The sequence below is a fragment of the Rhinopithecus bieti genome, unplaced genomic scaffold (genome assembly GCF_001698545.2).
Source record: "Rhinopithecus bieti isolate Rb0 unplaced genomic scaffold, ASM169854v2 scaffold_35166, whole genome shotgun sequence".
NCBI classification, from domain to species: domain Eukaryota; kingdom Metazoa; phylum Chordata; class Mammalia; order Primates; family Cercopithecidae; genus Rhinopithecus; species Rhinopithecus bieti.
This window is the reverse complement of record NW_016815254.1, coordinates 81,370-106,190: the sequence shown is the minus strand read 5'-3', so window position 1 is coordinate 106,190 and position 24,821 is coordinate 81,370. Positions and strand designations below refer to the sequence as shown.

Below are 24,821 nucleotides of genomic sequence, written 5' to 3'. Positions count from 1 at the left end.
TCAGTTCCAGCTGAAATTTAGTTTAAGCCTCCTATTTCCTTGTTTGTACTTCAAAATCCCAAATAACAAAGCTGGCTAGCATTAGCCCTAAGAGGTGTGTGTGTGTGAGTGTGTACGTGTGTGTGTGGGGTAGGTGCACACACACATGTTTTGAATACAGTTCCATGTTAGGGCTTTGGCAAAGTCATTTTGATGGTGAGGAATTTAGTGTTCTGATGGGTTTATACCTTCATCAGAAAAAAAAAAAAAAAAAAAAATATGTCCACATAGCATCTTGAGGTATGTGCAGATCTAGAGGCATTTTAAAGTCCAGTACTTAGCTTATTGGAGTCAGAACTCAGTATTCTATGGTCAGAGAAGAGTTTTCATTACAACTAACATCTCATTTCACCCCCTCAGCCCCAAATAATTGTCTTCCTAAGGCCACTCCCTCTTGTCTTCAAAAAGTTGTTTTTTTACTAAACCAAGAAAAATGAAGAAGGGCAAAAAATCTAATATCAAACAGTACATTTCTAACCCCAGATGCTGATTATTTGGATAAGTTAGTTTGTAGTATCCACATCACTGGATATATGAGAGCTGTCTAGGGCTGCTGAGTTCTTGCCACCTTCAAAATTCTCAAAGCACTATAATCTACCCACTAACTCAGCTGGAGATACACAGAATAGTAATGGCTTCTTCTTAGCCATGGATTAACACTTCCAGGCTTGAAGAAATGAACACTAGCCAGGCATTAGAAGGGAAATTAGAAGTCTCCCACATTGTTAACTAATGCTGGCATTAACAGATCAATTATGGTAGAGTATCTCAGGGCAGTACAAGGAAGATTCCAATTAAGAGTCATTAGGGGTGCTCCTTAAAACACTGGTTCCCAGATGCTACCCTAGACCCACTGAATCAGAATCTCTTAGAGGTAAGAGCTCAGGACTCTGCATTTTAAATAATCTTTCCAAGTGACTCTGATGGGCAATCAAGTTAGGAAACAACTGTACTGGAGGTTGGGCAAGGAAAGAACTGACATCATACTAACGATGACACAAAGAGGAACAGTCTCATTAAGAAAGCTGTTTTAAACCAGGTCAACCTTGAAATCACTCACCATTGTGTTAAGAATGAGGAATGCAGTTACCAGGCATCAAACCTGCACTGAGCCACTGAAAGAAGGAAAGAGCGAGTGTCACACACATTTAACACTGAGATGTCACAGCAAACAACAAACCCAAAATTTTCTACACACCATTCTGAGGACTTCTGTCAGGTGAGATGTGACCTGGATGTTCCTGCCATTTCAGTAAGCCGCTGGCTATGTATCAAACACCCCACAGTCCCCACATCTATGCATCCATCTGTTTACTGGATGGATTGATAAAGAGCATTTCCTCTGCAGAGCTTGGAAAACTCATCTTATGCTAAGTAGCAAGTCATAAGGACACCGGAAATGCCAAACTAGCATGATGAAAAGCAGAGACTTACATGATGACTAGCACAGAGTAAACTTGAGCAGATAAGCAACAAATCAAATTTTTGGTTTTACGTTTTTTGTTTTTTTTTTGGATTGACAGAGTGAGGGAGGAAGGCAAAATGGCATGGGATGAGATGGGAGGGCAGAAGGAAGGGTAAATGGACAAATGAATGGGTTGAAGGAAGAGTGGACAGGCTGTTGGGTGCGTGGATGAACGGATAAAATGGATGGTAAGGCCAGGTGCGGTGGCTCACGTCTGTAATCCCAGCACTTTGGGAGGCCAAGGCAGGTGGATCACGAGATCAGGAGATCAAGACCATCGTGGCTAACACGGTGAAACCCCGTCTCTATTAAAAATACAAAAAATTAGCTGGGCGTGGTGGCAGGCACCTGTAGTCCCAGCTACTCGGGAGGCTGAGGCAGGAGAATGGCATGAACCCGGGACGTGGAGCTTGCGGTGAGCCAAGATCGCACCACTGCACTCCAGCCTGGGCAACAGAGCGAGACTCTGTCTCAAAAAAAAAAAAAAAAAAAAAAAAAAAAAAAAAAAAAAAAAAAAAAAAAGTGGTAAGACAAATAGACAGATGGACGGAGAGGATAGGGCCATATCAGAACAATTATCTTTTAGCCTTAAACAGTTTTTAACATGCCCTTATTGAGATATGATTTGCATATCACACAATTCACCAATTTAAAGAACACAGTTCAGTGGCTCTTAGTATATTCACAGTTTTCAAACCATCACCACAATAATTTTTTTTTTTTTAAGTATTTTATTTTTGAGGGAGGGTCTCACTCTGTCACCCAGGCTGTGGTGCAGTGGTATGATCATAGCTCACTGCAGCCTTGGCCTCCTGGGCTCAAGCAATCCTCCCACCTCAGTCTCCAGAGCAGCTGGGACTACAGGCACATGCCACCACACCCAGCTATTTAAAATAATTTTTTTTTTTTTTTTTTGTAAATACAGGGTCTCCCTATGTTGCTCAAGCTGGTCTCGAAATCCTGAACAAAAGGGAAGTAATCTTCCTGCCTCAACCTCCCAAAGTGCTAAGATTATGTGCACAGGCCACCATACCAAGCCCCATATTCAATTTTAGAATATTTCATCATCCCCTAAAAAGGAACACATGCCCATTAGCTATCACCCTACAAATCCCTATCCCTCCCAGTTCCAGACAACTACTACTCTATTTCTGTCTCTATAGATTTGCCTATTCTGGACATTGCATAAATAGAATCAACAACATGTGATCCTTTGTGACTGGTTTCTTTCATTTACCACGTTTCCAAGGTTCATCCATGTTGTAGCATAAATCAGTACTTCATTTCTCTTTATTGCTGAATAATACTCCATTGTATGGATATGCCACATATCATTTGACAGATATTTGGGTTGTTTCTACTTTTTGGCTATTATGCAGAATGCTGGTATGAAAATTCATGTACAAGTTTTGTGTGAACATAGCTTTTCATTTTTCTTGGGCACATATACAGGAGTAGAATTGCTATGTCATATAGTAACTCTATGTTTAACTTTTTAAGAAACTACCAGACTGTAGACCAAAATGTTTTTCATTTTACACTCCCATCAGCAGTAAAGGGAGTAGCTGTGAAGTGGTATCTTATTGTGGTTTTAATGTACATTTCCCTGATGTCTAATGATGCTGAATGTCTTTTCACGTGCTTATTAATCATTTGTATATCCTCTTTGCATAAATATCTATTCAGGTCCTTTGCCCTTTTTTTTTTTTTTTTTTTTTTTTTAAAAGGAGTCTCGCTCTGTTGCCAGGCTAGAGTGCAGTGGCGTGATCTCGGCTCACTGCAATCTCTGCCTCTTGGGTTCAAGCGATTCTCCTGCCTCAGCCTCCCAAGTAGCTGGGATTACAGGCGTGCGCTACCATGCCCAGCTAATTTTTGTATTTTTAGTAGAGATGGGGTTTCACTATGTTGGCCAGGATGGTCTCTATCTCTTAACCTCGTTATCCTCCTGCCTTGGCCTCCCAAAGTCCTGGGATTAAAGGTGTGAGCCACCATGCCCGGCCCCTTTGCCCATTTTAATTGGGTGATTTGTCTTTTTTTTTTATCATTGAGTTATATATTCTAGATATAAGTTCCTCATCATTATATGATGTGCAAAGATTTATCTGGCTGTATTTTCATTTTTTTGATGTCCTTTGAAGCACCAAAGTTTTTAGTTTTGATGACACCCAATTGATCTATTTTTTCTTTTGTTATTTGTATCTTTGGTGTCATGTCTGAGAAACTATTATTTAATCCAAAGTCATGGAGATTTATCTTCTTTTAAGAGTTTTATAGTTTTGGCTCTTACGTTTTGGTCTTTGATCCATTGTGAGTTAACTCTTGTATATGATGTGAGGTATGGGTCCAACCTCATTCTTTTGCATGTACATATCCACCAAACTATTTTGATAGAAGAAAAATGGGTCCATGTGGCAGAATAATGTTAATATAATACCAGTACTAATAACTAACTACCATTAGTAAGGGGTCATCATGTGCCAGGAACTGTGTAAGGTTATATTTATTATCTTATTTAATCTCTACAACCCCCTATGAGGTAGGTATTTTTCTCAATTTACAGGTGAGAATTTGAGTATTAAAGAGGTTAGGTCCCTTGTCCAAGTTCTCATACTAGTAAGTGGCTCAATTATGTCTGACTCCAGAGTCCTCCAACTACCACCCGACACTGCCTCTGTAACAGTCCTCAGAAATCAGGGGATATCTCAGACACACCTAACTTCTCTTAGCAATTCAATATGAATTCACTAATAAAGCATTTACCTAACACCTCCTATTTATATTTGAAGCACATTGTCATTTCTTAGACGTTTCAACTGGGATGTTTGACTCAGAAGAAAAGCAGAATTTCTGCAGAATCTAAGACTTCAGCTTCCGGCAATGGTAGGTATATTATTTGTACCAGTACTTCCACTGGGAGAAAACAGAATCCTAAAATTGACAGATAAATATTTTAATTTTTTTCCCCCAAACAGCTAGCAACATTCCGGAAAGACAGTAAGGAATAACCAGGCCAAAATCTAAGAAAAAATGAGAACCAAAGGGGCAAACAAAGTTCTTAAAGTTTTGTTTTTTTTTTTTTTCCTGAAAACATCTGTCTGTCCAGACTGTACTGCAGCCTTTGGGGTGAGATAGCAGAAGAAAAATCCCAGAGCCTGACAAAAGCAATGAGTCTAACAGGTGGGTCCTCAAAAACACATTAAGCTGGGGCCCAGAAAATAATCATACTCATCCTAAGGTTAAGGGTTAACCAGAGGTAAACCTAGTTCCCACCTCCAAAGGAGAAGGGGAGGGAAGTGAATCCCTCCCTAAGGAAATGCAACTCTTGAGTCAGCCCTATTGGTCTGGCAGATGCAAGCACAAATTTTGTCTGTAGGAAGATACCTTCACACTAGGCCTCAGGAATACCTCACATGTAATTACACAAGATAATGAGCAGCACGTAGTCAAAGATAACCAAGTATCCAAGGAAAGAGAAGTTAGGGCTAAAACCCAGCAGTAAAGGAATACAGCAGACACAGATTCACACAGATTAAAAATACTTAAAGTATCAAACATAGATTACAAAGCAGCTATGCTTATTGATGTTTAAGGAAACAAAAGATGAATCTGAAATATCTGTAAAATATCTGCAGAGAACAAAACACTTTCTGCAAAAGGAGTCCCCCTTCCAGAGCGAACTTAGCCTTGGAAAAAACATTAATTCAGGCAGTACATGGAGCAAGCGGCTCATCTCTGCAAAGCACCCCCTTCTTTGTTTTGACATTCTCCTTGGCACTTGCATATTCTTTCAAATTCTAGGGGCAAAGGCAAAGAAACAGAGGGGAAACCTGGAGTGACCATTCTTTCTCCAAACTTCAGAAATTAATCTATAATGAGCTCCCAAATAAAAGGATAAACCTCAAGTATTTTGCCCATCTCAGGTACCAAAACCATTATTGTACAAATTATGAAGACTTAACTGATTCTCTAAAATTCTCCCTGGGAGAACTCTGAAAATTTCTTTTCCCATCTTTTCTGTCCTTTGATGCCCCACAGCCATAGCTGAGAGCCTCACCATCTTTCCCACAGCTTCCTACTGATCGCCCTGCGCCTAGTACTGCTCCCCTTCACATGACCTCCAGAAGAATCTTTCAAAAATGAAAATCATGTCACTCTCTTGCAAAAATCCTTGTAGCCCCTGCCTTTCTCAGCCTACTAAGGATGAAGTGCACACTCCTTAGCATGGCATGTATGGACTTCATTCTCTGATCCTCAAGTTACCTTCCTGGTGTTTGTTGGTGCAAACAGCTTACTCATCAATATCACACCTTGCACCCTCTCCTGCTATGATCCCAGGATGCTTGCAGTTCCTGAATATATGATTTATGCCTCCATACCTTTGTACAGGCTGTGACCCATCCCCCAAGTCTGGTACTTACTCATCCATTAAGCCCGCCTCTGATGTCACCTCCTCCATGGTGACTTTCTCACCCAGAAGACAAAATTAAGAAGACACATATTAAGGCAAGTGATAGCCAGAAGTTTGGCTTTGTTTTAAAATCAGCTTATTGGTGCAACCCTGAGCCATTCACCTTTTTGTCCCCAAAGCATATATCAAAACACTATGTCCCAAAAGCCCTCTCCTTCTGGCAGAATTCTCTGTAAAAATAACTTAGCCTTGCACCTAGACTCAGCTGACCACTGTCCTTCTTTCTCCTGCATCAGATAAGCTGAGATACTTCCCACATTGCTTATTTCCTTGCCATGGACTTTTGCTTTTCTTAGTAAAGCCCTGGCTGATAGAAATTTTGTATTGCAATCCAAAAGTCATGAGCCAACTCTCCAGCAACCTTAAATGGCAGTCATAAAGTGAAAAAAGTAATCAAGAGGTTAGCTTCAAATATGACTAAAGTCAGTTATGGATAACTGTGAACACAAACAGAAAAACAACAAGATCAGGAACAATTTTGTTAAGTTAAAAGTTAGCTGGTTTCTTCTAGCTTATTCAAAAAAACCTAATGACTTTCTGAGAAAAAGCACAGTTCCTTAGACAGACCTATGTGATCAGAAAATGTCCAGGCATGGTTTGGCTGCTGTGCCATTACGTTGTCTGGTATTTTTCAGATTTTCTGCGATTGACAACCCTCAGAACACAAATGGCTCCCTGCTGTGCATGACTCAACAGACGTGTTTCAAAGGCCTTCTCACTAAGGCAACCCAACTTGGAACCAAGACAAATGAGAGTGGTCCCATCTACCCAACACGTAAACAATGGTGAAAAATGGAAATCGGGTTTACCAAGCAAAATTCCACATTCCCTTGTATCAACAGAGTGGCTTATCCTCCCCCAGGCAGGCCAGAAACAGCTTCCTAGTGCTCTCTGGGCAGAATGTTCTATCCCCTGACTTAGCACTCAGTTGTCTGTCTTCTCACCCCACTAAAAGCCACAAGTTACAAGTTAACTCTCTTAGACAAATGCCCCTGGCCCCAGTAGACTTCTAACAGCAAAGAAATAGAGTAACTTTTTTAAAACAAAACGTTAAACTTCCCTTTTCATTTTACTGATAGCAGGTGAAGTCCTCCCAATTTTTTGTTTCCCAAGATCACCTAAAAACGCAACCAAAAAATATTTTTTAAGTCCTGAGATGTGCTGCCTGGAGACCTAAGTAGGGCTAAAATTAGCAGCTGCCTCCTTGTCTGGGCAAGAGTGGTCAGCAGCTGGCATGCTACAATAGCCAGAGGAGAACAAAAGGGTGCAGAGCGGCTCTGCGGGCACATGTGCCAGCAGGCGCCCAGGGGACAAAGGCTTTGGCCCTGGGTTGGTGGAATGCAGGGTGGCTCTCAAGTGGAGTATCAGCTCTGCCTGCCCTGCCCGGAAGCCTCAATCTGCCAGCCTGACACAGGGTGACATACACTGCCAGGCTAGCTATTCCTATCTGCTGCTTCCTGTGTAATCAATGTCAGGGGTCAGAGAAGGGCAGAAGAGGAGAAGATAAATATGAAGGCAGGTCGGGGCTGGAAGTCTGGCTTTGTTTTAAAAGTGGCTGATTGGTGCATCCCGGGACACTCACTGCGGGGTCGTGTTTCTACTCACCCACCTTCACCTACCACATCCCTGTTCTTGCCTGATCTGGATCACCCATGAAAGATAATGGCTCCCCAGGAACTAGAAGGCTGGCTTTCCTTGCTCCTCACCTCCCAGGGCCCTCACTGTACCTCTGGATAACCATGTGACATTGCTGTGATTGGCATTTGACTACTCCTATCCTCACTTCACACTGTTGGAATGTCTGTCCTACGGCCCATGCTCAGACAGCAAAGTCTAACCATTACGTGGACCTGAACACTTGAAGTGGGCGTTTCTGGCCCTCCAGCTGCTGGACTCATGAACTGTTTCTTACAGTGGGGAAGAGTCACAGTTTGAATGCCGGCAGTTGTGCCAATAGGAAAGAGGCTATGTGGGGACTAGGCATGTCCAAAATGGTGGCTCCATCTTCCCTTTTCTTTGCCAACCATGTGTACAGTAAGGAGCAGGCGACATGGCACCAGCAAGGCTAGCTTCCTCGTGCCATGTAAATGTCACACCTGGTCCAACCAATCTTTGGGCCCTATGTAAACCAGACATCACCTCCTCAAGACAAAGAGCTGTTCTCCTTTCTCCTTCTTTTGCCTATTAAACCTCCACTCCTAAACCCACTTCTTTTGTGTCTGCGTACTCGATTTCCTTGGTGTGAGATGACAAACCTCAGGTATTTACCCCAGACAATGATGCTGCTTCATTATCATCTCTATAAAGACCCTATTTCCAAATAAGGTCACATTTTGAGGTATTGGCGATTAGGACTTCATTGGGTGGGCACAATTCAACCATAACACCCTCTTTTCCATGCTTTCCCCTTTCAGTAGCTTCCCCTTAGAGAGAATACTCCACAGCAGCAGCTAATGTGATCAGGGCAGCCCCTGGCAACTGGGAGAGTTAGGTTAGTACAGAGGAAAATGGACCAACTAGGCCCAATTGACAGGTGTCAGCTAGAAGCTCTGACCCCTTCAACAATCTTACGTGGTACTAAACAGGTGCTGACAAAACAGGATATGCTTTTTTCTGTCTTTGTTTCAAGATAATGAAAAGGTTTTTTTTTTGTATAGTCTTCACTCTCATTTGTTGAATACTCACTGAAAGACTTGAGTGCCTCAATTACACTTAAGATAAATGACCACAGTTCCACATAGAATTCCTGAGGCAAGGAAAAGGTCCCCTGGATTCCACTTTCTGATCTTCACTGCAAAGACAAGAACCATGGCCAGCCATGTTGCTGTCCTTTGTTGAATTTCCAGCACTGCCCTTACATATGACAGTCACAGGCCCTCGGCTCTTATGACAGCCAACCTGAGATAATTCTGTTTCCCCAGTCGTTGAAATTGTGTGCCATAACAAAATTATCTCCTCTTTCCACTGCTTTCTTGGTCTGGAAAAGAGTAATTACACTGGAAACAGGGCTTGGGAGCAATCTAATGCAATGTCAGAGTAAACCTAAAGAGAGAAGCCAGAGTCCTTGACCAACTGAGCAGGCTTAGGATAAAAAGAGTTGTAGGCATGTGGACTGGTCAGTGCCGATCCAGCTAACAGGCCTCAGGCTGGTCTATCAGCCCCAGACCCTGGAAGGTCTGACTCTTGTCACCCTCCCAACATGCTCAGTGGAGAAGTACTAAGAATCAGAACAATTAACCAGGCACCTTAGACTGTCTCTGGCAGTGACAATCAGGGATGGGTCACAGTGAAAACAGTGGTTGCCTGTCATGATTTAGGCTTTACAGAGCAGAGAGAGAAGAGTAGTCTGATACAAAGAATGTAGAATTTGGAGTCAAAGGGCTTGTAATCTCACCTGATATTGCTGCTTAGTAGCTGGACAATTCTGAGGTGTTTTCTATACAAATATTCCAGGAAAAATAATTGGGAACAAAGGTAGCCAGTGCCTCTGTTTGCAAGAAATGCAGAAACAAAGCAAGCCCTGGAACACTGTCTCTCAACATGGATTGAGTAAAAAAAAATAAAAATAAATCTCCTGTAACAGAAAAGTACAAAGATATGTTGGCTTCAGGCATTCCTCAATCTAGGGGCTCAAAATTATATGGCTTCAGTTTCCATCCTGCAGCTCTGCCTTCCTCTGAGCTGGCCCCCCGCCTCCGTGGCTGTTCACTGAGAGGACGAGAGGGCTCAGCAGCTCCAGCTCTGCATCCTGACTACTCCACCCTCCAAAGGAGAGACTGCTTCTGCTTCCCAATAGTTTCAGCAAAAGTTCTGGAATTATATCACATGGCGAGACGGACCCTACCGCCTGGCCAGTCCCGGGCCACACATTGATTGCGGATCTTAGATATGGGGTGTGCCCCACCGGAATCACACAGATTGAGGGCGGGTGGGAGAGATCTGTTCCCAAAGGAAAAGCAGGGCGCTGTTACCAAGGAATGGGAAACAAACACTGAGCAGGCAAAAGCGCAGCAGTCCTCAACACCACCCTTGAAATTCCCTGAAGATAACAAATCTCACATGCGTCCTTCTGTGAAATTTAAGTATTACTTTTTTTTTGATAGGCAGATTCACATTTTAAGGAGGCTAGTGGCACATCCAAATTGCTATTATAACCAAATCTCTTTAAAAGAAGCTACGGCAGTGGTGTCACCGAGGGGTGTTCTGCACCACAGCAATTGCCCATGTCAGCATGGTGCGGTGGGCTGAGTAATGGCTCCACTAGAGATGACCACCCTCTAAGCCCCCAGACCTGTCAAAGTCAAAGTCACCTCACACAGCAATAGAGACCTTGCAGAGGTGATCAAATGAGAGACTTTGAGATGGGAAATTACTCTAGATTATCCAGGCATGCCCAATGGAATCACAAAGGTCATTATAAGAGAGACAGAGGAGGAAGCCAGGTGCAGTGGCTCGTGGCTCATGCCTGTAATCCCAGCACTTTGGGAGGCTGAGGTGGGCGGATCACGAGGTCAGGAGTTCAAGACCAGCCTGATGAACATGGTGAAATGCTGTCTCTACTAAAAATACAAAAATTAGCTGGGTGTGGTGGTGCACACCTGTAATCCCAGCTACTCAGGAGGTTGAAGCAGGAGAATCGCTTGAACCTGAGAGGCGAAGGTTGCAGTGAGCCAAGATCATGCCACTGCACTCCAGCCTGGGTGACAGAGACCCCGTTTCAAAAAAAAGAGAGAGAGAGAGAAACAGAGGAGGAGACAGCAAGAACAAGAGGTAGATATGTGTGACAGAAGACAGACGAAAGAACATGGTTTGAAGATGCTACACTGCTGGTTTTGAAGACAGAGGAAGGCAAGAAGGCATGAGCCAAGAGAAACCCATCTCTGTAAATTAGAAAAGGTAAGGAAACAGCTTCTCCCCTATAGCCTCCAGAAGGAACCAGCGTTGCCAACACCTTGACTAGCCCAGTGAGACTGATTTCAAACTTCTGGTCCTTACAACTATAAGAAAAATAAACTTGTGTTGTTTTAAGCCAAGTTTTTAATAACTTGTTACAGTAGCCATAGGGAACCAACTTGGCAACACAGCAAGTGGTCAGGGTTCAGTGCCCTGGAAACCCTAATTAGCAGGAAAAAGTTTCCATAACCTAGCACAAAAGATTGAAATGTTATCTGGTTGAAAGCCCTTCCTGGGTACTTTAGAATTTGTTTCAGCTTTAACACAACCCCAGGTGCACTTTTGAATAAGGACTTTCACTCACTATTCCTCACATTCTATGCCTGGTGACTTGGCTGGAATTACTTGTGGGAAAACTAATGCCCAAGGCCTCTGTCTGGCCATGTGGCATGCAATAAAGAAACCAAGGCTTCTGCAAGTCTTGACATTCAGATTCCAGGAATGGTCATAAATAGACCAATGATGTAAACACAGATAGACTGTCTAACCTACATCTACATGTCAACCTCATCACCCTGAAGTATGATGCACAGGAAGCACCTGCTTTTCAAACTCTTCTAGAACTTTCAGAGGATCCAGTGAGGCATAGACACGATCAATGACAGCAGTGAAAACTCCCCTTAGAGAGAAGGGCTAGGGAAGGCCGTGAAACAAAGTCATCAGAAAGGATGGCCTCTGAGACACTGACACCTGCCCTCTGTCCTCTTTCATCAGAAATGAAATTTTTAATCCCAAGAATTTAAGAAGATATGATGGGAATGAATTTCTATTTAACCACAACCCTCCAGAATCTCTAGTGCAATACTCCAGTTCAGCTTTAAATAAAATGCCTGTCCAGAACCATTTGAGTTAGGAGGCAAATAAACTGCTCAGACAAGCTAGTAATCAGGGAGAAAATATACTTTCTCTTCTCTCAGCTAGAAATAGCAGGCAAATATGGGGACCTGCATAAGAAAATTACCAGCTCCTTTCTCATTGCAATCTAGAAGGAAAAAGAATAAAATTCTCCTTGCCTTGGCATGGGGTCACTCCAGGAGCTAAGTGTTAAGGCAGAGTTTGCCAAAATAGATCGGATAATAGAAGGAAAAACAAACATCCATGTGTGTATGTGTGCATGTGTGTACAGGTGTGTGTGTGTGTAATGCGGCATCAGACAGGGCAATGTTCCATGGATGCCACATCTCTACCAAGCTCTTGTCACTGCACACATTGTCACTGGATCACCCCAGTGATCCAGGTCCCACCGCTCAGGAGATGTTTTGGTTTTCCTTTTTTCTTTTTCTTTTTTTTTTAAACAAAGTCCATGGCTTCCCTGGACAAAAGCAGACAGACTTTTCAGAAGAAGCACCATTCTGCACCCATACAACCATTACAAGGCTCTCAGCCCTCTCAAGGTCAGATATATTCCCAGTGTATAAATACCCCCCTTGAATACTTTTTCTCCTCATTACCCCAGGACAGTGGAGAGAGCACTGCAAAGATACTTCGGCCACAGCTGGTTTATAGCGACTGGCCTTGTTGATCTGGAGTTACAACTCATTGATACCTTTGAATTACAGAGCTCTATTCAGCTGCTTGTTGAAGAAATTATCCTTCAATGTCAAAGATTTATGGCAGGCATGAGAAAGCTCCTTCTATTAACAAATGCTTTTCACAGCCAAAGGGCTTGTAAAAAGCAACCTGCATTGGTCTCTGCAAAGCATGACACAGCAGAGTTCCTCCTAGAACAGCATTTGGACCAAATCTCCAGCCATATCATTCTCAGATCCGTGGACCAGCTAAGTCTTTTAAATAAAGCTTGTGAGGCCTAAATATGCATATTCCTCAAGCAGCTTGAAGCATAACTTCAAAAGTAAAAATTTGGAGTTTTTTTTTTTTTTTTTTAAACCAAAAACATAGATCCCTTATTCTCTGCTGAATAAACTCAACACTACTTCTTCAACCTCAGCAGCAGAGGTAACACTTCCTGACCAAAACTGTTTTGGGGATGACACATTACCAGAGCCCTAGGTTTGCCACTGAGTATTTCTATCCCTTGCCTTCAGACTCTGTCTTCCACTGTCTAGACAGCAGGGCAGGTGCACAACAGAAAGGGAAGGGTCTGGTTTTACAGCCTCATTTCACCCATATGACCCACAGAGACCAGGACAGACATTTTCATGGAAATCACTAAAATAAACTTCGTAGTTTAGAGCAAACAAATCTACGGCTAAATTCAAGTGAACTGGAGACAGGAAGATACCAATTTTAAGACAACTTTTCCAGGTGAATCACGAGATGCTTCTAGGGACATCAGTGATGCCAGAAGAGGGCTCCCTGGGAAACAGCGAGGTGTATCTTTTAAGACACATGTGTATCCACACCCCATTAGCTGTGAGGTGTTTGCAAATCTCAATAATCCCTATCTCCTAGATACCCATCTGCCCCTTCCTACTCCTCCAGGGCTCTGGGGCAAGACCTGTTAGAGGGATGTGGTGTCAGCGGTTCTTCTCTCTTGCTGCAGCAGGTCCCAACCCATCAAGGTGCAGAGGGAAGGGCCACCTTTCCCTTCAACCTGGAAATCTAGACACTGGGCTTAAATGCTCTCCATCCCTAAAGCCAGCATTCTCACTCGCTTCACTGTATCTCCTCAGTGTGTAAAGATGGGCTCTGGAGTGACAGGAACTGATCATGTGTCCCAGGGAAGATGCCAAGACTACAAGGCGGTCAAAGGTGCACATTTGTCAGCAATTCCATATACAGTTTGACAATCCGTTAACTAAACTTTCTGGGGTCAGATGAGTTTCCGAATTCAGATTTTTTTAATTTTACAAAGCTCAGATATGAACAGCCCCAGCAGAGACTGAGGGAACATCATATAGACTCATTATTTTATTTCACCAAAACATGAATATTCATATTAATCTTCTATCAAGTCACATTAGTTATTAAATGAAATCCAGAGTTCTCCAGGATGGGAGATTGGACACTGTCCAGTTCATTTACCTCCAAGAGATATCTAAACCCAATCCTTCAGGGACAAAAACCCACAGCAAAGAACAGATGAAGGGGCAACTGCTAAAACCCCAGCAGACATTCCCTGACTCAGGAGGCCCATGGCACAGGCCAGCAGAGATGCAAACAAGCTTATTTGGATAATCACTGACATAGAAAAAGCCTTCTAAGCTGAGTTTCTCTGGCCTCAGAACCCAGAAGAGAGATGATTCCACAGAGCCTTCCACATTTATAGAATCAGAGTTCCCAGGGCTGTGGCACCCGAGTCCAGGGAGGACATAAATAGTGCGTTCAGTCATAGACCATAGCAGGTCCCATGTGGCAGCAGCAGACCGGGTTTTCAGAGCCCAATCCCATGTGACTGAGGTTAACTCCATAGGATGTCGGGCAAGTCACTCTTCGATCTTCCTGCCTTTCTCTCTGCTCCCTTCAATGCCAGCATTCCCTGGGGTTTCCCCCACCCTGTTCTCTTCTCAATCTACACAGCTCCATGGTTAATTGCATCTATTCCTCTGGCTTCAGGTACAACCTTTATGCCCTTGACCCCCACACATCTCAATCACTGGTCCCACCATCTTCTCCAACTCCAACTCATATTTCCAACTGCCTCTTGGGCATTTCTGGCCAGGCCCATGTGCCGCTCCTGCTGTGCCATAGATAGCTGGTGCACACTGATATCTGCATGATTCCCTACACACCCCTGCCCTGTACTTGGGCTGGTCATGTGACTGGCTCTGACCAATGACATGTAAGCAGAAATGTCACATGTTTGAGCACCTGGTGTGCCAGTCCCGTGTTCTCTTCCCCTCCATGATGTCAGGACAAGATTTTGGAGAATCAAAACAAACATTGTAGGCCCTGGAGTCACTGCTTAGAAAAAGCCACCGGATTTGTACTGAACTGTCAGAGAAACAAACTTCTATGGTGAGAAATTACTGAGATTTTGGACTTTCAGACAAAGCAGCCAGTGTTAATTTCCCTGATACACTTGCCTTTTCTACCTAGCAAATTCCTGAATTATTACTTCAATTCAAATGCCACCTCTTCTGAAGAGTCTATCTTCCATGGAAAGTCAGTTACTCTATCCTGTGACCTCTAGTAATTCACTCATACATCTGGCAGAGCAATTCCCTGAATCTACTGCACATTTTTGTGTGTTTGGCACTCAACATTTGTGAGCTTCCTTTTTCATCTCTGTGTTCTCAGTGCCTCGCAAGTAGCAAACACTGAATGCATTTGATTCAGGGAAGTGAAAATCAGAGTTTCCTCATTATGTGACAAGCAAACCAAATCAGCACTTTCCCCCCAAGTCACAATGTTCTTATCATTGTGCTAGGTTCTGTGAGAGGGCCCAAGAAAAGTAAAAAATGCTGTAACCCACCTGTATCTTCAGATCCTTTGCACCCTATGATCTCTCATCTCTATTAAAGGACAGCTTTCACTTAGAAAGTACATGGTCTTTCCAGGAACTATCAGCTAAAACATCTCACAGAAAGCAAGATCAAAGAGGAGTCTTTTAGTGACAAGATTAAAGTAGAACAGGACTCTCTCCTGGCCCTTTGAGCATGGCTCACCCAAGGCTGCCACAGTTTAGGCCCATGGTTTGCCATTCTGAAATACTGCAGCTGTGTTGCTGTTATTTCTGGTGTGAAAAGAGCTGCAGCAAAAGCACTGCTGCCTTCTCAGGGACCCAGATGTGGAGATGATGGGCCAGCTGTGCAGAGTTACGTCATCACCACTTGGCAAAGCTTCCCAAAGCAAAAGCACAAGACCATGTCACTGGGCAAGGAACAGAGCAGGGATCTTCTCTTTTAAGATGTAGCGAGTTGGCTATAGTAATATGTACTGTGAGTAGTTCCAAATCTCCTGATTCATAGATATAACTCAGTCCCAGCCCAAGGGAAATGGTGACCATAAATAAACAATGATCAATTATTAATAGAATATTTTGACAACTCCTACATAGTAGCAGTTTATCTGCTGCAGGTATGGCTTTGCTTTGGATATTCAGATTACCTATTTAATGTACATTAAACATAAGGTTGGCCCCTGGTATTCACACAAAAATACCCACAACCAAGAGCTGTGGCAAATACTGATGCCATGCCACAGCTTCAAGAGAGCACAAGGAAGCTTCTAGGGCAGATTCCTAGTAAGACATTCAGAGCAATAAACAAAACAAGGTTAGATTTTGCAGTACATTGCAGGCTAGGACCCACGGACATTAGGTGTCTCTGTTGCCTGTTGATTATAACAGAATATCTAAAACTGGATAATTTATAAAGAAATGGAATTTATTTCTTACAGTTATGGATGCTGAGAAGTCCAAGGTCAATGGGCTGCATCTGGGGAAGACCTTCGTGCTGGTGGGAACTCTCTGCAGAGTCCCCAGGTAGCACAGGGCATCACATGGTGAGGAGGCTGAGCATCCTAGCTCAGGTCTTTCTTCCTCTTCTTGTAAAGTCACCAGTCCCACTTCCATAATAATCCATTAATCCGTGAATGGGTTAATCCATTCATGAGGGCAGACCCCTCATGATCCAATCACCTCTAAAAGGCCTCATCTCTCAATAATGCCAATTGGGGATTAAATTTCAACATGATTTTTGAAAGGGATATTCAACCACAGCAGTAGGAAAGATTAAGAAATATCAAATCATTGGAAATATAGTGTAATGGAAGGGAATATACACTTTGGGAGAGTTGGAATAATACCTTTTGGTGTTAAACAAGTATCACATACAGGAGATATGGGGTACATCAAAAAGAGGGGAACACTTAAAGTCATAACTAAACATAGGCAATTATTCCTGGCTGGTACTTTAGAAGTCACATACCATGAACATAACAATGAATGAGTTCCCCAGATCCCATCCATCCCATGTGTGATCCCATCCGCATACATGGAAAACAAGAAACTGACTGAAAACAGCACTGTCAAGCAATTTACCTTGTATGAAGATCCTATTCCAGTAGGTTTTCCCAACCTCATTGCCCCCCAGAAACACCAGGTTGGACAGGATCAGCATCGAGGTGGAACAAGACGCAAGGGCAGCGTGGAATCGATGGCGAGCTTGTGGGGAGAAGTATCGGGCCTGTGAGAAAAATGGCAAGAAGGCATCTCATGACAAGGGTGGAAAAAAATGGGGCTAAGATATCATCCAACTTTCTCTGTCACCAGCCCAGGGTGCCTCCCCACAGAGCCTGAACCAGGTCATTATTTAAACAGCTCTCAAAATTTCAATTCCAGTCTGGGTGTGGCAGCTCATGCCTATAATCTGACACTTTGGGAGGCTAAGGTGGGAGGATCACTTGGGCCCAGGAGTTCAAGACCAGCCTAGCCAACATAGTGATATACCATCTCTACAAAAGCAATTTAAAACTTAGCTGGGCCAGGTGGCATGTGCCTGTAGTCCCAGCTACTTGGGAGGCTAAGGTGGGAGGACTGCTTGAGCCCAGGAGTTTGAGGCTGCAGTGAGCCATGATCACACCACAGGATCCCAGTCTGGGTAACAGAACAAGATCCTGTCTCAAAACAAAACAAAACCATACTCCTGCAACATGTTCATTCTACCCTAAGGAAAGAAGTGACATACCCCAAGTTGTTTCTTTGAGGGAGAACAAAATGTGAGGGCTTCCCTCTGACATGTGGAATACAAGCATTGAAACCAGTTAGGATTTGGCACCCTCCCTCCTCCACTTGTTTTCTGCATGTAAACCTGCAGGTGCAAGAACTTCAAACTGCTGTCTGTGATAACTAGTATATATAGCTCCATGGAATTAGGTCAAGATCAGCATGATCCTCTGGGCCAGTTACAATGACCCTGGGAAGCCAGCCAACCGCCCCCTAAACCTGACATGCTATTAAGAGTAATCTCATAACAAGGGTGGAGGACAATCAGTGTGAGCCGAGCCTACCGCTGGAATCAGAGCTCAGGCCCACACTTCACCCGCGGCACACATCGGCACTGAGGATGAAGTGTATCGGCGTGCCTGAAATACTTAAGGCTGGAGGGATATTTTACGGCATCACAATAAAGAATTCCACTTGTCCTTCCTAGTTCTTCATTGTACTTCTCCTTTTAAGATTTTCCCAGGGATTTCACAAAGCAAACAAAGCCTTTATTCTTCAGCACTGACTGTTCTGGGAGCCCCTCCTGAGTGAGGTCACCATGCTGGAGTGTGCGAGCCCAGTCAGCACTTGCACAGGGACCGCCCCGAGGGACTGTGTGTTCAGAATGAGAACCAGGTACAGCACAGCAGCTGGACATGCAGGGGCTCAGGGTATCTGATAAGCACCTCCACCTAATCCACAGACACAGAGAAAGAGGGAGCAAAGGGTCTGGAGATATTTCCCAAATATCCTCCAGAAACCCACACATCTCTAGGGTCACATGCACCCTAATTTCAGCTGTGTTCCAATTACAAACGGAACTCGGAATAACTCAATGACAGCAGCCGATGCAATTCATGACAGGCAAAAAGGACTAAATTGGAGAATGAGTCTTCAGCAAGAGGCTTACTTATTATGGCGGCCCTGCTGTGAATCTCCTGTGACTGCTTTGGAAGTCATGGTCAGTGTCTTCTCCATCTAGAGAAATGAATTTCTGACTCCTCCTGTTCTCTCCTGTCAGCCCCAGGGTCTGTTCTTAACTCTCAGATCTGGCTGCTACCCTCTCTCTCCCCATCTTCCCACCCGCGGCTCTCTGCTCCAACATCCCTTTGGAACATGCTTTTACTGCTGGCAAACACAAGTGTGGCCTGCTCACAGAGAAGCTGTGCGGTGGACAGTGAGATGTCTGCCTGACCATGGTTGTTCTGGAATGCTCTCCAGTGATGTCGAGGGTCCCTACTTAGAGGCCACCAGGCAAGATCACCTCTAGTCTTGCCCCTGCTCTAGGAGGCCACAGGCACGTACAGGAGGACACTGTCAGACAAGACCTGGTACAAGATAACTACACGGTGTGAAAACTGTTAATGAGAGAGAAATGGGGAAGGAGCAGGCTTATTATTCAGCACTCTTCACCTCTGAGAATAATGGGACATTAATCTACCACTTTCTGCATTCTAAAGCAGAGGAAGATATTTTCTGGGCATTACTGACTCAATTAGCAGTAACTAGGAAGGCAGGGTGAGAGGAAGTTGGGAGACGGGGGAAGATCCAAAATGGATTAAGAAAATATGAATTGTCTTAATTGACATAAATGCTTCCAAGTAATTCTCTCCAGATACTGCGGTTACTAACAAGACATTTGATTCCTAAGGGATCCGCTGAGTCTGACACTCCACCACTTCTGTTCTAACCACATCAGTCTCCCCCAGCCTCACATCCTAAGAAGGGAACACAAAGGTCCTGTGTGATCTTTCCTTTGTTAACGTCAACTACCAAGAGTGCACATAGCTTGTTAAGCTAAGTGGCTCTTCTTTTGTGGGAAGTGATTACAATTATTAAAAAATCAACAGAGAGGTACTGAGAGAGGAAGACTCTGTTTGCATGGGGCTGCTAAGCAGGACTATGGAGCTGATACTTGGGGCAGGGTAAGGACTGGCCACAGCAGGAGGAGGAGATGAGGGCCAAGGAAGGTGAGAAGAGACAGCGTGTCTTGGAGGCATAAGGCTCCAAGCCCTGAGGCCCCAGATCCTACAGTTCTTCCTTTGATTCTGTGATTACCCCCATATCTTTCCAAGCTGCATGGTTCCATAAGTTCCTATATCTACTTAGGAAAAAAAAAAAGTCAAAATCATACCAACTGTGAAGGAACTGCTGATCTCAGAGATAGGAAGGGAGGGGGGCAGCTAAAATCTGGAACGAATGACTACAATCCAATTTTTATAAATGTTTTTTAAAAATTTAGAAATTAAAAAAAATTTTAAATAAGCAAGAATGTTAAAAAGCACAGCCTGTTAGAATCAAACTAAAAGGATTTAAAGGAGAAATCAAGATGCCCATAGGCAATTCTTGATTATCACCCAGGGTGAGTGGGTGGGAGACAAAATAGATGAAGATCAAGGAATCCAAAAACCTAATTTTAACCAACAGCCTCATCCTCTGACAAAACTAGCCATGCCAATAAGCAGCAAAATGAACAGAGCGTTGCTCCTTTTCATGGTGAAATGGTAGGGAAAAAGAATGATGGGCCACAGGAAGGAAAAGGGGGTGGGATCTGTCTGATTCATCCACAAGAGGGTAATAACTAACAACAAAGGGGACAGGAGTCTCAGCTGCAATTCATCTCTCCTCTTTGCATTCTCTGGACACTTTGGAAGGTGATGGTTTTGACACAGGGATCACTCTCTCCACCTTGGGAACCCCCTGGCTCAGCCACTGGTTTATAGGAGCTCTAGGGGTAAGTTCCCAGGAGGAAACAGGTCATGTGGACAAAACTAGAAGGTATATTTCCTTGGACCAGGCAGCTACATCAATAAATCTAACTTTCGGAATCTCTAAGGCCACAGGGCCAAGCCTCCACTTTAAAGACTTTTTCTCTTACACTCTCTTTTCCGTAGTCCTACAGCAATTACCCCGGTGGTCCTTCATCACCAGGATGCAGGCCTCTCACAAGTGGGAGGCATGCCTCAGGTGTTAAGTCACCATCCTCATGGCTTTGGTACTTGAAAATTCCCTTGACAAGAGAACTCATGTTGAAGACTTGTAAACAAATGGGGGAATATCAGAAGACAGTGAAAAGCCATCAGGTATGATAAAGAGAATTGCCACATTGATCAGCTAAGGCAATAATGGACAAATAGAATATGATTTTCATTAATATGAATTTATCAGGACAAAAGAGAGCTCTGTTCTGGTCCTGGTCTCTTCTCAGAGCATAGACTGGTCTGTAGCAATCTGATTTTCTGGCAGCAAAAAACTGGGAGTGGCACTATCCCATAGGAGATGTTTGAAAAGTTGCTGGGCATTTTTGGTTGTCTCAGTGACTACAAGGCAATATGACATTTGGTGGGCAGGGGCCAGGGATAATAAGCACACTGCAATGTGCAGGACGGACCTGTCCTGCCCAAAAGGTCAGCAGAGCCCTGTTGAGAAAGGGCGAATTGTTCTCCTCCACATTCATCACAGAGCAGAGTTCTCGCTTGGTCTATGTGGGCATTAAGAGCAATGCCAAAAATGTGCCCCCTTTCCTTTGGGATCCAGAGAAATGCATCCCAGTGCAGGGAATGTTCCCTCACAGCATTCGATCACTAGGCCCCTCCTATCCTGCCCACCACCTGGCATCATCTAGAGAGTGAGGAGGAGCTTCCTGTGCCCCCGGCCACAGACAGGCAAGGTGTAACCACCAATTCCAAGCTTCCTCCTCTGACATTCCTGAAATCCAGAAGAAAAAGGAAGAATGGGAAGTGGGGCACCTTAGAATCACTTTGTTCTCAGGCAGGGGTGACCAGTTCTCTACATGGTCTCTATGGTACATGACAGAGGGGTGGGTCGGGCAGTTTCTCTTCCTGTGAATGTGAATATACCCACTCTTTAGGTGCAAGGGCAGGTGCTAGACTTTTGGCCTGGTTACAGCAAGCCCCTCAGAACACTCAGAGCGCAGGCCTAGGGCTAACCTCCATTTCCTCTGAGTAGCTTGCCTGTGATCCAAGAGACTGACATGGGATGGGGGGATGTCATGACAACACTCAGCTATGGCAACACTTGGCTTTAAACTTCCCTCTAAGACACTGACTTCCAATGGGAAGGACTGCAACCCAAACCAACTAAACCTTAGGGCTAAACTAAACTTATGTCAAACTCCTTTGTACTTCCAGGTGTGAGGTGTCTGTGGCTTCCTGTGTATATTCAAATCTCCATGGCAACTCATCCATCTTTTCCAGGCAGCATCCTTTCCCTGGAAATCACAGGATTGGTGGGGGCAAACAAGTCAGGGATGGGGGGCTGCAGGAATGTGGGTCAAAAGCAAAGCTAGAAACATACGTGGAGATGGGAGACAGATGGCACAGTTGGGCTGGAGGTTGTGGGCTTGCCAGCCCCTCACTCATCCACGGACGGGCTGCATGTGGGGCTGAGATGGGAGGTGGGGACAGGCTGAGCATCTGGAGGAGCAGATGGCCGGAGGAATGGCTGCTGGAGACTGTGACAAAGGCTTGGCAAATGGGACCTGATGCTGCTTATTTTTAAGTGGTGGAGAAGCTAAAAACAGAAAATGGGTGGGTTTGAGCAGCTGGACACAGTTCTTCCATATAATCACTGAAGTTTTCCATTTTCTAATAAAAATGCTAACCAGAAGGTAAGAGAGGATGAAAAAGGCAATGACAAGGGAGGGGTTGGTGGAGACCAGAGAGAGCAAATGAGTGGTGAACACCCCACAGACTGTAAAGATGAGGCCAGAGACAACAAGAGACACAATTATAACTCTCAAGAAAGAGAAGAATGACCAGAGTGACACAATCAAGGTCAGGAGGACTCAGATTCCAGTCACTTCAGGGCCCATGTCCCATCTCTGTGCCAACTTGTAGGATGTTTTCCCGTCTCAAAACATTCAGTCATTTTCAGCTAGAAGTCTGTGTTTTACCAGTTTCCCCTCTCTCATGTTCCTACCAGCTTAGTAGGTTCCTCAAGGATAGGGCAGGACTGTTTCTCAACTATGCACCATCCAAGAGCCACGCATACCCTATGTGTGCTCAATAATTAGCTATCACCGGTCTCGCTCTTTGCCCTAAATAAGTTACAGAATCTCCTGAGTTCCTAAATGTTCTATCCCACCCTATATCCAAGCTGAATGAATACATGAAGACCCTCTAAAAGCAATACCTCCTCCTTCCTTCAAGTGTACAGAGCTTCAAACAACAGCAGGTCAATGCAGTTACATTCTCCGAAGTCTGTGTGCATGCTCCTGAGAGAGAATCAAACACCTGCAGCAATGAAGGCAGAGCCAGTTTTGTTTAACTGGACAAGTTACCTTCCTCACACTTTAGATATCCAGCTTAGTTTAAAAACTGCAGAGGCCAAAGTTTAGCATTTAAATCCATGCAGTACGTGAAAAAATTTCAGAGTACTGTCAAATAACTAAGGAAACAACTGGCTCTGTCTAGTCAGAGAACTTAAGCCTTGTTTGGGGTGCCTGGGGTCCTGCTAAAAGTTCCGGTTTGAGCAATAGTACTGCATCACCCTGAGTTCTTACTTTTCCACTGCCGTGGCTCCACCTCCAGCCTGTACATCTCTGCTTCGAGTTTTCCAGAAGCCTCAACTTTAACTGACATGTCATACTCTAGCATTTCTCCCTCTAGTTCGTCAAGCACATTATGTGTCTCTACTCTGCAAAACACTTTGATATTTCTTCACTGCTTAGAGACTGAAATCCAAAGTGGGAAGCACTTTAAACTGGATCCCATTTTACTTCCCAATCTTAACCCTCCTTACTTTTTATCAATGACATGGCTGTCTTCAGTGTTCCCCAAACATAACATGTGCTTCCATATTTATGCGACTTAGCAAAAGCTGTTCTCTCTACGTTGAATGCATCTTCCTTATTCTTCAAGCCCCAGCTTAATGTCAGCTCAGGAGAGCAACAGCTTTAGACCAGCCCAACTTGGGTTTAGGTTCTATATTTCTACTTTTTATCTGTGTTGCCCAGGACGTGCTGAGGCTCTTCATTTACCTAATTCACATTGGTATTAGCACAGTCAGTTACCTATTTTCTGTGTTTCTATAACGCATGGGCTAGACAACATCTATCTAAGTTTTAGATAAATACAGTTTGTGATGCAAAAAATTCACTGTGTGAGCAGCTTTACTTATACTGTAAAATAGGTAAAAACAATTCATATTTTACAAATGAAGAACTAGAAGAGCAGAGAGATTAAGTAACTTACCCAGATTATAGACTGATAAGTGCAGTGCAAGAATTCACATGTTTCTCTAATTGAACATCTTCATGCTCCTACTACATTACACAACTTCATATCTGTGAGGCAGTGTGGATTCCCTTCTCTCAACTGCAACCTTCAAGATCTTTGCCTCTTGAGTGCCATACACAAAGTGGATTTTCAAAAAATATTTGTTCAACAAATACGTCATGCATGTATCCCACTAACAATGGTTGGCAGATACCAACTGTTGATTTCAAATGCCATATGTCTTCAAGAACATATGGCTTACAATGACACTGGAATTTTTAAAAGTAACTGGGATCTACAAGTGCAGTAGGAGATTTAGCAAATCTCCCCAGAAAGTGATATCTAACAGAGCAAAATAGAAATATAAAATATCTGCATAAAAATTAATAGGCCCTGGGGGAAAAGGGGGGTTGGAGAGATGTTGGCTGGTCAAAGGATTCAAAATTTCAATTAGATAGGAGGAATAAGTTGAAGCAATCTATTGTACAACACAGTGACTATATAGTTAATAACAATATATCATATTCTTGAAAATCACTGAGAGAGTAGATTTTAAGTGTTGTCACCACAGAAAATAAGTGAGGTAGGGCATGTTAATTTGCTTAATTAAGCCATTCCACAGGTATACACATTTCAAAATATGTTTTACACAATACACTTTTATGTGTCACTTAAAAATTTTTAAAGGAAAACAATAAGCCAAGCATCCAAATGAGAAAGAAGTAAAATGATTTCTGTTCACAGATTACACGTACAAAACCCTAAAATTCTACCAAAATGTTAAACAAATTCAGCAAAGTTGCAGTATACAAAAATCAATGTGCAAAAAAACAGTTGTGTATCTCTATACACTAACAATGAGCAACCTGAAAAGGAAATTAAGAAAGCAACTCCATTTATAATGGCATTAAAAAGAATAAAATACTTACGAATAAACTTAACCAGAGAGGCAAAAAAATTGTATAATGAAACTACAAAACAATGCTGAAAGAAGACATAAATACAAAGACATCCCACATTCATAGATGGGAGGAATTTTTTTTTTTTTTT

At 43.5% G+C, this 24,821-nt stretch overlaps 1 protein-coding gene across 1 annotated transcript in view; it reads right to left on the bottom strand.

The window, feature by feature from the left end:
* The window catches only part of LOC108515859 (protein-cysteine N-palmitoyltransferase HHAT-like), a 101,907-nt gene that overhangs the window by 45,888 nt on the left and 31,198 nt on the right, over window positions 1–24,821 (bottom strand). The window contains exon 2 of the mRNA XM_017853035.1: window positions 16,870–17,014. Coding sequence (XP_017708524.1) covers window positions 16,870–17,014 — 145 coding nt within the window. The remainder of the gene's footprint in view (window positions 1–16,869; window positions 17,015–24,821) is intronic.